At 41.7% G+C, this 14,614-nt stretch overlaps 1 protein-coding gene across 1 annotated transcript in view; it reads left to right on the top strand.

The window, feature by feature from the left end:
• The window catches only part of LOC117511711 (retinal-specific phospholipid-transporting ATPase ABCA4-like), a 210,397-nt gene that overhangs the window by 58,255 nt on the left and 137,528 nt on the right, over positions 1 to 14,614 (top strand). Inside the window, exons 12-15 of the mRNA XM_034171629.1 lie at positions 306 to 503; positions 13,196 to 13,401; positions 13,476 to 13,652; positions 13,982 to 14,204. Coding sequence (XP_034027520.1) covers positions 306 to 503; positions 13,196 to 13,401; positions 13,476 to 13,652; positions 13,982 to 14,204 — 804 coding nt within the window. The remainder of the gene's footprint in view (positions 1 to 305; positions 504 to 13,195; positions 13,402 to 13,475; positions 13,653 to 13,981; positions 14,205 to 14,614) is intronic.

Here is a 14,614-nt window from a genome sequence, read left to right as displayed (position 1 = left end):
TTGATGGATGGCAAGTCGTCCAATATTTCTCTATGATGGACTCCTTACCATCCATTATTTGTATAATATTTGTTCCCTTACTGCATATTAGACAGTACATACATAGGAATATGGGTTTCTATTAACCTATCATCAGTTTCAGAAGTTGGCTTCAGTCAGGTTTTTTACTGCTGATGTCACACAGGCTCTAAAAAATTTTACATTTATTTATTTAATGTGGTTATGTCAACTGGTTCTACAAAACGTGGTGGTTTAAATGAGAAAAGTAAGTTCTAACAACTTGTTACAATTAATTACGATTTCAGGACACCATCAACAATCCAGCAGTGATGGACTTTATTGACAGAAGCCTGGAGGAGGTGCCATTCTTTTCCAAACATGTCCTCAACTTCCTGCACAATGGCTCGCCAGAGGACCGTCCTGTCGGCATGCCTGACTTTGACTGGCGGGACATCATCAACCTCACAGACAGCACCATTCGTATGCTTAATCAATATGGGGATGTGAGTATTCATATTCTTAGAAAAGGCGGACTATTCACAATCCCAGCATGAGTGTAGACAGCAGATGATCACATTCGAGCTGTTTGTGAAAATTGTCTTAGTACTCCATGACTGTGGCGTCACCAAGCAAAACATGGGTGCGGCTGTGCCACCCCCCCAACACATGGCATGCCAGTGTATCATTCCCCTATCAACACATGTGGTGTACGTGTGTATCGTGCCCCCCCACATATGGCTTGTGTGTGTATCGCACCCCCGCTCCCGCTCCCCCAACACGTGCATGTGCTTGCTGTCCTCACGTGGAAATACATAAAAACATATATCACCTTTACAACAGGCTGGAGCGAGTGCACAGAGTGCACATCGCAGGCTGTGCCAGGTGAAAAGAACCATCTGATCATGTGTACACTCAGCTGACGATCTGAATGTAACGTCACTCACGAGCTATGGTCCACATGACGCGTTGTCTGTGCTTCAACGCGCCCCTCATTGGACATGCAGAGCCAGCAGATGTGGACATAATAAGAGTGCACTGCTTCATTCATGTCATTTCATGACTGTACGCCTATGACTACGGGTCATATACAGAGGAACAGAAGGATCATACTTGTATTGTCTGCTCGATAAAAGGGATTAAGTATTAGAAATTGTGGTGTTTTTTATGGTGTGTGGTTTTCATTTTTTTCCCCTACAGCAATGGTGCGATGTGGTGCCACACACTCAGCTGCTTGCACTGTATTTGTGCATGCACACAACCGTGCATGAAACCGTTGTCGTTGTATCGCGCACGCCTGTCTGACTGTGCGTCCCTCCTGACAGCAGGTAGAATGTTTTGCGGTTCCCCATTTCATTTTTTGTTGGCGGATTTTCTTCCGATTTCTGCTTCTTTCGCCCAATGTCATGTTATATGTGAAGGGGCCCTTATTAAAAGTTTGATCCAGATCTGATCCAAATTACAGATTTTGTGGCCATTTAAATTTAACATTGAAAATCCCATTTAATGTATATTTTACAGTATATTTTGTCAGGAACTGTGAGGACTTGGCACGACAGGCAGGTGGACACAAATGCAGACTCATTGCTCAGAGGTGGGATTTAGAAAAAGGTTTAATCAAAAACAGGCTCTGGTCGATACACTGGGTGACAAGCAGGCAGGTGGAGGTACAGACAGTCATGAGGCCGCGGCGTGGTCAGTAACAAGCAGAGTTCCAGCACGGGCAAACAGGTGTATCGGAGGAGGCAAAAGCGGAGTCAAAAAACAAGCAGGATTCAGGCACAGAGAAGCAGGTTAACTGGCTCAGGCAAAAGGCAAGGTCAAGACAGGTGAAGGTCATACACGGCAAGAAAACAGACTATGGCAGAAAACACACGAGAGGCTTGGAACAAGGCAAAACGCACAACGAACTAGCAGTGAGTAGTGGAGAACAAGGGGTTTAAAAGCAGAGGATAATCAGGGCGTGATGAGATGCAGGTGCAGAAAAGAAGGCGTGGCTGGCCGAGACGAATGGAGTGACAGGTGGGCGTGTCAGACAAAAGCAGCAAAAAGACGAATCTGACAGTGACAAAACAAATGTTAAAACAATTAGGAAATAATGATACCTAAAATACAAATGTGAGGGAAACAGAATAAACAAATGAAAAAACAGAAACAGAACAGAAAATTAAAGGCTGGATTTAAACTAGATGAGAACTCAACATGTGACCAGAGTGTACAGAAAAACCTAAGGGACAAATGTGCTCAAGACAGAGTGACTGAATAACCAGAAAGTAAAGGATGAAGACTAAACTAGAACAGAACTCAAGAAGTGGCTGAAGTGTAACAAATCATAAAACCAAGACCAAAGTGGAAGAAACAGAAAATAAACACTCAGAGCTGAACAGAAGGACCAAGACAGGGAAATGGACGGAGACTGGGGGGCAAAAACAGATTCTAGGCAGGTCCAAGGCTAAAACATGACATATTTTAATCAAACGTACCACAATCACACCCACATTTGAACGTGAGGTGCAGACTGGCACTCAGTATTGTCCGGCAAAGTTTGATTTGGATCTGATCTGAATTGTGGATTTTGTGGACATTCAAATTAATATTGAAATGCTCATTTGGTGTACATTTTGCATTACATCTCAATCAAAAGTGCCTCAATCACTCTCATTTTTCTGTTATGGATTTAACTACACCACCAAAATTGGATGGAGGTTCCAATTTTAGGGCCCCTTCACACATAGTATGTAGTAAGCAGTGGTGGGCACAGCTAACCAAAAAGTTAGCTTCGCTAACTGGTAATCAGCTAACTGAAAAGTTATCTTTTTTTAACGCTAAACCAATAAACTGGCTAAAAACTTATCGGAAGCTACAGATAACCAATAACTTTCAATTTTTCCTCCCATACACTCTCAGCTACTAAGCAGCCGGTCTGCTCTGTGTCAGCCTGATCCCGTCAGATCTCAGAAGCTAAGCAGAGCAGGATCTGGTTAGTACTTGGATGGGAGACCTCTTTGGAACACCAGCGGCTGTGTGTGTTTCTCCAGGTAAAACTGGAGTTGCGTCAGGAAGGGCAGCCGGCATAAAACTTGTGCCAATTACCAATGCGGATCTGGCTGTATCCGCTGTGGCGACCCCGAACAAAACTGGGAGCAGCCAAATGAACAGCAACAACACTCTCAGCTACTAAAGCTGATTTTGACTTTAAAAACTGCCAGAGTTTTAATAAATCAAAGGCGATCATAAACCCAAACAACAAATGAGCCAGCACTTGTCTTTGTGCGCTCTGCCCCTGCTGTAGGAAAACATCATTTACCCTGACAGGATACAGTGGTCCAACGATGAGGCAGAGGTCTTGAAATGGAAAGCAGGTTTGAATTATGGTTTTGCTTTATAAATAAAATTATTCCGGATAGCATAACTACACTAATGTGATCTCTTAAAATGTACAAAGTGATATATAACACATATCTGTTAATTTTAAAATAATGCACTAATTCTGAAAACTTGAACATTAACACACAGATGCCCAAAGGGATTATGGGTAACTAAGCCTCTGCTCATACTGATTGGTTGATTCATTCATTCGATGTAAAAACCAACACAAGTGAGTCAATGTAGCATTTGTTGGTGTTTACAAATAAACATACTTTTGTAAAATATGTCATTTTTTTTCATTTGTATAAAAAAAAAGAAAGAAATTTTGAAGATCCGCTAGACAGCGCCTAAGCACACGCATGGTGACATCATAACTCTATCCGGTTAGGGAGACAAGGTTTCTTTCAATAACAAGAACTGTCAAAAAACTTTCTTGTGTGTGGTTGGAGTTGTGTGGCGATATTTGAATGCTTGAATAACGATGTCAGTGACACAAAGAAATTAAATAATAGTGAAAACATGTTCATTGTGCCCAGAATGTTGGTATTTTGGTTGATGAACTTTGCGGTGCGGCGTCAATAACACATCGATCAGTCGCTCCATGCAGCGTCATAACATCCGATCGGTTAGCAGCTCTGTGTGGTGTCAAAACGAATTAATCAGTCGCTCCGTGTGGTGTCATAACATCCGATCGGTTAGCGGCTCTGTGTGGTGTCAAAACAAATTAATTAGTCGCTCCGTGTGGTGTCATAAAATCCGATCGGTTAGCGGCTCCGTGCGGCGTCATAATAACGAATTAATCAGTCACTCTGTGAGGTGTCATAACATCAAGCCTGGTTCACATGGCAAGATAATTAGGCCGATATAATTAGGCCGATATCGGACCCGATCTTCCCCTTTTCCTACAATCTTAAGGACGCCCCGACAATCGTGATGACACTAAATATAATCTTATCAGATATTCTTGCCGTGTGTGGTGTGTTAAGAAGGATGTGAGGAGTTAAATGTGACATGCAGGAAATCAGAAAGCGAGGTGTCTGACCTGGGAATGTTCATGTGCGAAATCTATTTGTGTGTGTTGTTTTTACCGTGTGGCTGACACCACACACTGTACAACTAAACCTGTCAGATCTATGTTTTTTTTATTTTTATCTCCACGTGTGTGGTCTCTCAGGTTTTGGAAACCTACAGATAATTTTAAAATCGTGCAGTCGACAACACTGTGATATAACCGGTCACCAGTAGATGACAGTGTTCTATGCATTTTGACGCCGATTATATCACATGGCCTGAATCACAATTTAACAGACTTTTTGGCTTTTGGAGAAGCAACCTGGGCTGCTTCTGGGATTTTTACATAAAACAAACACAATAACAACATCTATAAACCCAGAGAATATATTCGCGAGAGTTTTAGGCACAATATAAAAAGATTTTAGTGCTGTTGTCCATGTGGAGCCTGATCAGAGCGTCTCAAATGCATTTCTCCTGTCGTGACTGTACCCATAATGCACTGGGCATAGCATGTCCACACTAAAACCTTCAAAATGAATGCAGTACTTTAAAACTAAAACATATATCTGATATTTTCACTTTATAAAACCTCAGACGTGACGTTAATTTAAATAACTTGTCCGAAATTAGTTTGGTTAAAATTTTAACCACAAGTTAAAACTGTATGCATCTGGATGACTTGGTTGATATTGCCAGCGTATCAGTATGGGGTCAAAAGAAATGAGTTTTTTTCTTTCCTATGACCAGTTCTCTTTTGCCTGCAGAGGATAGAGCAGTTTCTTCTCGAACCAGCACTTCTCTGTTTGTAGAGGATAGAACTGCGCATCTACGAGGGCTGTCAATAAAGTAACGGTCCTTTTTATTTTTTTCAAAAACTATATGGATTTCATTCATATGTTTTTACGTCAGACATGCTTGAACCCTCGTGCGCATGCGTGAGTTTTTCCACGCCTGTCGGTGACGTCATTCGCCTGTGAGCACTCCTTGTGGGAGGAGTCGTCCAGCCCCTCGTCGGAATTCCTTTGTCTGAGAAGTTGCTGAGAGACTGGCGCGTTGTTTGATCAAAATTTTTTCTAAACCTGTGAGACACATCGCAGTGGACACGGTTTGAAAAATTAAGCTGGTTTTCAGTGAAACTTTTAATGGCTGATGAGAGATTTTGAGGTGATACTGTTGCTTTAAGGACTTTTCACGGTGCGAGACGTCGCTCAGCGCTCTCAGGCAGCGTCATCAGCCTGCTCAAGCTGAAAACCTCCCCATTTCAGGCTCTATTGATCCAGGACGTCGTGAGAGAACAGAGAAGTTTCAGAAGAAGTCGGTTTCAGCATTTTATCCAAGTTGGAACATGTCCTGCCTGTTAAACAATTTCTCATATACTCACTCCACTGAAAGCCATCAAAAGCCGCCTGGATTTTACAAATGGTTATCAACACGGAGGTGTTTTTCCTGTGCCGCTGCACCGCACCGGCTGCGTCCCGACGCGCGGATCCGTCCGCACGTCTTTCATTAAAAAAATCTCCTTTAACAGTTTATGGAGCCCTGGAAGTGTCATCGCAAAATATTTTGCATGTGGAGAGAATGTGCTCACGTTTTATTAGTGCCGTGCACACGTTTTATGATGTTGTAAAACGTGCACTCAATATTTTGTTGACACATAAATGTTGGCTTTACACTGTGTGAGTTTTGGCCCTTTTTCAGATGATTTTTCATTCGTGTGAGAAATTTTTGGACCGCGTTTCAGGTTAATTGCGAGTCCTGCATTGTGGAGTGTACATGGAGTAACAAGCTGTGTTCAACATCTCACGACCACCTCCTGATTGCCGATCGTATGGTCGAATGAAAATCAAACCTGTTTGATATTATTCTGGTCTGGCTGCTGAAAAGCTACAAGCATCCAAACGCTCGCACTGTGCATGTGCAAACACCACAGAGCTGTCTTGTAATGTTTTTTGCTGTTGTTGTTGTTTTGTTTTTAAACTTAATTTGTAAAAAAAAAAAAAAAAAAAAAAAGCCATTTGTAAAGCCAAAAAGTTGATTTGACAACCATCTGATATAACCGGGGTCAAAATAAATAGAACACTGCCATCTACTGCTGCCCAGATGCTTAGTACTTAGGGTGAATACTGCCATGAACACTACTGGCCAGTAGATGGCAGTAGAGGCCTTGAAAACTTGCCAAAACAAAATTCCAGATAATCCGTGTCTGCTACATTGATTTAAGATGCGTGGAATTTAACAAACGCAAATACAATAACATCTATAAACCCAGATAATATATTCACGAGAGTTTTAGGCAAACTTCTGTTTGCAGAGGGTAGAACTATACATCTCTTAGGAAACTTTCAAAAGGTAGGTCTCAACTGATTTTAAATTTTAAAAATGTTTGCTGCTGTTCAGCTTGGTTTACTACGTTATCGGTCTAAAAGTTATCGGATGACAATTCATCGGAAGATAAGTAGTCCGATAATGGTTTTTAAAATGATAAAAAAGATTAAAAAAAAGATTTAAAAAAGATAATCCGATAATGAAAACATTATCTTCGATAATTATCTGTTATCGGATTATCGGAAGTGTGCCCACCACTGGCTGACACACATATAGACATACAAACCCAGCCACACTCAATTTTAGAGCCACCAATTTACCTAACCTGCAGGTTTTTGGAAGAAGGAGGGACTAAAGTACCCAGAGGGAACCCATGCAAATATGGGGAGAACATGCAAAGTCCACACAGAAAGGGCGAGTCCGGGAGTGAACCTGAGACCTTCTGTATGTTCCATCTCGCTTCGCAAGTGTTGTGCCAGTCAGTGCTCTGTCAGAGCTGCTGTGGTGCACGTTATTAAAGCATATTTTTATGCTTTTCTTCACTTCAAATATGCACCATGTTTGTTTCTAATAGAAGGCACATGTGCTTCTTACCTGTCAATCAGGTGAGTCAACTTGTCAGGGTACTCCAGCCAACAACAGTCACCAAAGTGCCCTGGGGTGAGGTCATGAACCAGTAAGGTTCATAAATCCTTACATGGATTGTGTCTGTTGCGCTGGTTGTCTGCCTGGGTGTTTATCATCCAGGACCCAATATAGTTTCATATTGTGGTGGATGTGGTGACATGTGACATAAACACATGATCCTAGACCTGACCTGACCTTTGCACACCGTGAACCTGCATAATCCCTGTCAGAATGTTTAAACAACACAAATACTCTGTGCTTGACTTTAGACCTGGTTTTTGCTGGTCTATGGAGCAACTGCTTTCTGCTTCCTTCCACACAATAACAATGCACCAAGACTGATCCTGACAACACCTCATATTTAGACAGCGTATCCGTGGGCGCACAGATCAGTGGAATTATACTCTGTACTTACACAGTGTGAGTGCTTGATGTGAAATCTAGAACTATCATGTGTGAAAATGACTCTCGGGTTGTGCTGTGTGCTCCATGTTTTGCAGCAGGGCCCAGTTTCATAAAGTAGTCTAATCGAGTTTAGTCAAATAAACTCTTAGTTGACTAATTTTTGAAATTAGTTGATGCACAAAGCGTTCAGTCAGCTAAAGTTTCGCGCTACCCGACTAAAGTTTTTAGGCTGGTACAGAGGAGGCTAATCTTATTTTAGTCGACAACACTTCAGTGTCTTACCTCAAAAAAATAGCGGCTATGATGTACCAACACTCAAGAGCACCTGCACGTCGCTTGTATTCCTCCAAAAGAAGAGAGCTTCATCCACTTTGGTAGCAGACAACTCTCATGATGTTTGTGACGGTTCTCACATTAGCCACTGGGCGTCGCTGTTACACTGAGCAGTGTTGTGTGCACAAAAAGATTGACAGAAGTGTAGAACAACAACTGCTAGGCTAAGTGCTAAGCACGTCATTCTGCAGTTCGTATGTGTCCATAAATGTTAATAAAGCCAGTTACAAAGGCTGTAAAGGCAAAACAAAGGCTGGATAGTTCAAGACAACAACCAACCCAGAAGAAAACAAAACTCTTGCGCATTGGAGGCATTTCTTGGCAAAGGCACTTGCAAGGCCGCTATGCCCGAGAAACTCATTGACTAACATAAGATCGCTAATCTACAAGTTTAGCCATCGATGTGAAATGGAGATGAGATGGATAATGTTGGGCGACTCACCGTAGTCGACTAAATAAGTTTAGCAGACTAAAAGATTAGACTGCTTTGTGAAACCGAGCCCAGGTGAAAGATAGAGCTTCATATCTTTTATATTAAATTAAGCAATAAATGGAAAACATTTAATTAACTTTTCCACGAGTCATAATTTCTGCACCAAATATGGTGAAACCCATCAGTCATGGTTTGAGAGACTGAATTATTTATGTGCATTATGGTCAAAGTGTTATGTTTTTTCTTATTAGTTTTTTTAAGTAAGGATTGTACATTTAAATAAACTTGAAAGGACTTGTGAAATTATATTTTACAGATGAAAATAAAGGGTCAAGATAATTTGAAAACCCCTTTTAAATGTTTTCTCCAGTTGCTGTGACCAAAAGAATGTAGATCTTTTTTTTCCCTGTTACCCTTCACCTGGAATGTTCAATTCCTGGAAAACACAATTCAAGAAATTGTTCAACTCAAGAAATTGTTCAAATGAGCACAGTCTGTAATAGATGTTGATTCCAGTGCACTGGTTACCTAACCGTTTTGTGCCCACTACCACTCTTGTTGTGATGGGAGCATTTAGATAAGCTTTTTTTGGGCTCTGCGATTTGTCCGCCATCCAGACACTTGGAAATCCACCCAGGTGGGCCACAGCAAGAGCAACAAATGAGCTGTCAAGTTGCTTTTGTTTACATCTGATGGAGTGCAGATTGAAAGAAAAACAGTCCAGGCCTTCTTTCATTTAGTTCTCCATCAGGGCTGTACACATTAAAGTGGGCCAATGCATTTGGAACAAAATTAAAATGACCCTTTTCCCTGCGAAGGCTGATCAGGATGAGAAGCCTTTTGCGCCGAGAGGGTGACACGAGGGGCACCTGGAAGTACGGTTGGGGTGGATGGTTTGTGCTGGTTGTTTTTGTCCGAGCTGCAGCTTACAGCACTTGAGTGTGACGGGGGAAAGTGGGAACGATTGAGGCCGATTAGACACGGCTGTCACTCGGTCCAGGATGCTTTATAAATCTACGACAATGAAACTTGATGTCTGTTCGGCTGCACGTTGGTGGCATGCATGCACATCACAGTCCACAGTGGGTCTACAGTGTGAGAACAAAAGGACAGTTGGTGTTTGTGATTGCTGCTTATGTGTGTTTAAGTGCATATTGTCCTATTGAATTTCAATGCATCCTGTGTTTGTTTGCAGGACAAATTGTGCTTGTGTTTTGTGATCGGGTGGGTTGGCAGTTTGGTGATGCATAGGAACGTGGTGGCAAATAAATGTTTTGGCTTTTGTGTCTCCCCCTGGATGAAGGCCATCGCTGCTTGCAATAGCTTTTGGTGAAAGGGTGCCTCAGATACGCTTTGCAGGGAAAAGACAACCGCTGCTAAAGTGTCACTACAAATGTGAATGTGCGAGGAGTGTGAATGGCATTAACCTGCGCCAATGCCATTTGGATTGAGAACCAGTATCAGTATTTTTAAGTTTTTTTAATGACTTTGGCACACACCCTTTAATAACCATTTACTAACATCTCATCAAGAAGAAATCCCCTTTTCTTACTGTAATACTGTCCCTCACAAAATACAAAGTCAAGCTATTTTGCACTTTTAAATTCATTCAAAGTCAGTGGAAAAAAAAGGCTGGATTCTGAAGAACTTCTCTCTTGCAGGAGATCCATCCGTTCACAACCTCGAACAATGGACTAAAATAGTTTTTATAAAGTACAACATGGGCATGACAAAGGCAGACCTTATTTCACGAAATCCTTCCCTTATTGGTTAGTGGTGCAACGGATCATAATTGATCCGTGATCCGAACGGATTTCTCTCTGCGGTTCGGTATGTATGTGGTCCGCGGACTGGTTGACGAAATAAATAACTAAATAAGGAGGCGTGTTCGTGTGGAGGCCGCGCACCTGTTCAATCCAAAGGAGAAAAGCACAGCGGTAGTCATGGCTAGCGGAGGAGGAGAGGAGCTTGAAAACCCCCCTGCATCATTTAAATCGCATGTATGGGCGCATTTCGGCTTCCCTGTCACATACATTGATGATGGATGAAGGGTGGTGGGTAAAACAATTACGGTATGTCGGCATTGTGGCACGAGAAAGCCATATCACACCCTTTAGCAGCAGAATCTGACAGGGCCAAAGCTATAACAAACGCTATCGGAGTATTTATAGCTGCAGACATGAGGCCATACTCCGTTGTGCAAAACAAGGGGTTTAAACATCTGCTTAATGTGCTTGAGCCACGTTATGAAATTCCCTCGCGCACCCACTTCAGTGAAAAGATCGTGCCAAGGCTGTATGAACATCAACTGGCCTAAAGAGAAATGGAGGAATATTTTGTGGACTGATGAGAGTAAAATTGTTCTTTTTGGGTCCAAGGGCCGCAGACAGTTTGTGACACAACCCCCAAACTCTGAATTCAAGCCACAGTTCACAGTGAAGACAGTGAAGCATGGTGGTGCAAGCATCATGATATGGGCATGTTTCTCCTACTATGGTGTTGGGCCTATATATCGCATACCAGGTATCATGGATCAGTTTGGATATGTCAAAATACTTGAAGAGGTCATGTTGCCTAATGCTGAAGAGGACATGCCCTTGAAATGGGTGTTTCAACAAGACAATGACCCCAAGCACACTAGTAAATTAGCAAAATCTTGGTTCCAAACCAACAAAATTAATGCCTCGCAGATGTGAAGAAATCATGAAAAACTGTGGTTATACAACTAAATACTAGTTTAGTGATTCACAGGATTGCTAAAAAAGCAGTTTGAACATAATAGTTTTGAGTTTGTAGCGTCAACAGCAGATGCTACTATTATTGTGAACACCCCCTTTTCTACTTTTTTTTTACTAATAGCCCAATTTCATAGCCTTAAGAGTGTGCATATCATGAATGCTTGGTCTTGTTGGATTTGTGAGAATCTACTGGTACCTTGTTTCCCATGTAACAATAAGAAATATACTCAAAACTTGGATTAATCTTTTTAGTCACATAGCACTACTATTATTCTGAACACTACTGTATATATATATATATATACCATATTGTGAACAAGAACAAAAGTGGCTGGATGATGAAAGTCATGATGGATAATATTATCAGGGATGATAGGCAGGACAGGCTGGATGCAAATGCAGGACACAAGAACACAGCTCAGTGGCGTAAAAGTGTTTACTGAGTAAACAGGCTGGGGTCGGTACACAGAAAGGCAGTCCAAGCAGAGCAACAGTATCCAAAACATCAGGCGTGGTAGAGGTACACAAGCAGGAAGTCAAAAACGATGAGGCAAACAGAACAAGGCAAGAATACAAAAACTGAGCTGGAAGGCACGAGGCGCATCCATCTGGCGAGGGAAAAAGACAAACTGTGAGGCTTAAAAGCACCCAGGTGATTAACAGCAAATCAAGAACAGGTGTGTGGAGAAACTCCCAGAACCAGGGTGTGGCCTGACAGAGAGAGACACCCACCACCAAGAGCCAGGAAAGAGAGACAAGAAAAAACAGGACAGATAAAACCCAAGCAGAAAAGCAGAGCACGTGACAGACAGAACACAAACACAATCCAACAGTCCAAACTCTGACAAATATGGATAATGTCACGACATATGCCTCAAAACTGTTATAAATCAATGAAAGAAAGTCTTTCAATAGTGGTTTTCATCTTAGGGTAGTCTCTCATTGCCGATTTTGGGTCCCAGTTTCCATCTTGATTTCAAAATTGAGGAAATCAGGCCTGAATTTTTAAAAATAGCAAGTAAAATTCATAGTACCTGCTATTTTATATCCACTTACATATGATTGTAAGTGATTATTGACAATGCACCTCAGTATGTACGATTCTCATTACACAATTCTTTTGTACTTCCTACTTCGGCGGTTTCCCCCCACTTTTCCAAAAAACTAAAATGTCTGTTAAAATCTCAAACCTGTCTTCTGATGAAGATAAAACATGCTTTTCATGGGTTTCATCTTGCAGAGGAGGATCAGAAGGAGGCTCCTGCTCAGAGAACGGTTGATCCTGATTATTACATATTACAGCCATTTGTCCACATTCACCTATTTTACCCCACGATTACGCGCAATTTCCACCAATTAAATGCAAATTATCAATTTTTAGATCACAATTTATCCTGACGTCATGAAATTTTAAAACATGTTTAAAGCTGTCCTGATTGTTCGCAGTGTTCTGTAACACTATTTTTTATGCCCAATTTCAATCCTCAGTTGGGTAACAGGTTTTTGGGGGGATTTTGGTGCTAAAATGATTTGAAAACAGATTCACCAAATGATGTACAGTGGAACATCACATTCACTATCTTTACCTCCTTTTTATTGATCAAGGACATTTATGAACACAAATGGCATTTGAATCATCAACTCTTCAGTTGATGGATAATTGGTTCTTCTTTCTGAGATTTACACTTGTCACCTTTTCAAGTCACGGCTCTGTCAGTTGAGTCAGTTACCCATTAACTGAAGTGTTGGTGATTTGGTTCCTATTTGTGTGTCCAGATTTCCTTGATCAAGGTAAGAGAGGACAATAAAACTCTTGGGATGAGTGGATGTGAGTTAACACTGTCCAGGGCTTCATGAAGCTATTTTATCTTGGTGACCCTTGTCTTGCTTGTTCCAGCCTCTGACCAGTCCATTTACACAACCTTCTTTGACTTTCTTGTCTTCTCTCACCCAGTGTGTAATTTTGGATAAATTTGTGGCTCTGAGTGATGAGAATGAAGTGACTCATCGTGCCTTGGACCTTTTGGAAGAGGGCAAGTTCTGGGCAGGTCTCGTGTTTGTGAATATCTACCCATGGTCCAGCAAGGTCCCACCTCATGTTAAGTTCAAGATCAGGATGGATATTGACATTGTGGAACGCACCAATAAGATCAAAGACAGGTGAGACACAAACTCAAGTATAGTTTCCTATAACGATGATAAACCTGCACATTAAACAAGTCCGTCTCGTTCAGGTATTGGGACCCTGGACCTAGAGCAGATCCTATGGATGACCTCCGCTATGTGTGGGGCGGCTTTGCTTACCTCCAAGACATAATCGAGCATGGGGTCATCAAGACTCACACGGGCAAAGACTGGCCCCTAGGAGTTTACTTACAGCAGATGCCCTACCCTTGTTATGTAGATGATCTGTTAGTGGAAAACACACACACACACACACACACACACACACACACACACACACACACACACACACACACACACACACACCACACACACACACACACACACACACACACACACACACACACACACACACACACACACACACACACTTCATTGTATTGTATGTTACTTGTCTTTGATAAGCAAATACTGTAAGAGAGAAAATTCCCAGAAAAGTTGCAAATTTGACTTTTATTTGGTGTCATTCAGAAGCAAAGTGATAACAGCCACACTGTAACATTTACCTTCCACAATCAGCAAATTTTTAAATCTCATTATCTTTCTTGTGCTCCAGCTTCATGCTGACGTTGAACCGTTGTTTCCCAATCTTCATGGTGCTGGCCTGGGTCTACTCTGTCTCTGTGATAGTCAAGAGCATTGTTCTGGAGAAGGAACTGCGCCTGAAGGAGACTCTGAAGGCAATGGGGGTCACCAACGGTGTCATCTGGTCCACCTGGTTCATTGACAGCTTCCTCATGATGGCCACTAGCACGGCTCTTCTCACTTCCATCATCATGGTGAGGACAAATTTCCATCAGACAAAATGCCCACAAGCGTCCATTGATTAAACCCACAAGAACAGTTGCTTTGGAAAAAAAGGAAATATGACTTAAATACATGACTTAAAGATTAGGATGTGTCCAAATATAATTTTCTTGTTGTCCTAGCTGAGATAGAATCACAAGAAAATGCAAAAGAAAACAAAAAGGAGGTTCACTGGTCTTCACCATAGACTGTATATACAGTGCATTCTCACAACACCCCATAATGACAACATAAAAGAGTTTGAAAGTTTTGTAAATTTATTCAAAATTAAAAAAAGAAGTCCCATGTACATAAGTATTCACACCCTTTTCTCAATACTTTGTTGGTGCACCTTTGGTAGCTATTACAGCCTCAGAGTTACAGTCAGGGTGGCACTGGACAA

The sequence above is a fragment of the Thalassophryne amazonica genome, chromosome 1, assembly GCF_902500255.1.
Source record: "Thalassophryne amazonica chromosome 1, fThaAma1.1, whole genome shotgun sequence".
Lineage (NCBI taxonomy): Eukaryota > Metazoa > Chordata > Actinopteri > Batrachoidiformes > Batrachoididae > Thalassophryne > Thalassophryne amazonica.
Note: the sequence above shows the minus strand (reverse complement) of the source record. Positions and strands in the feature narration are given on the sequence as shown.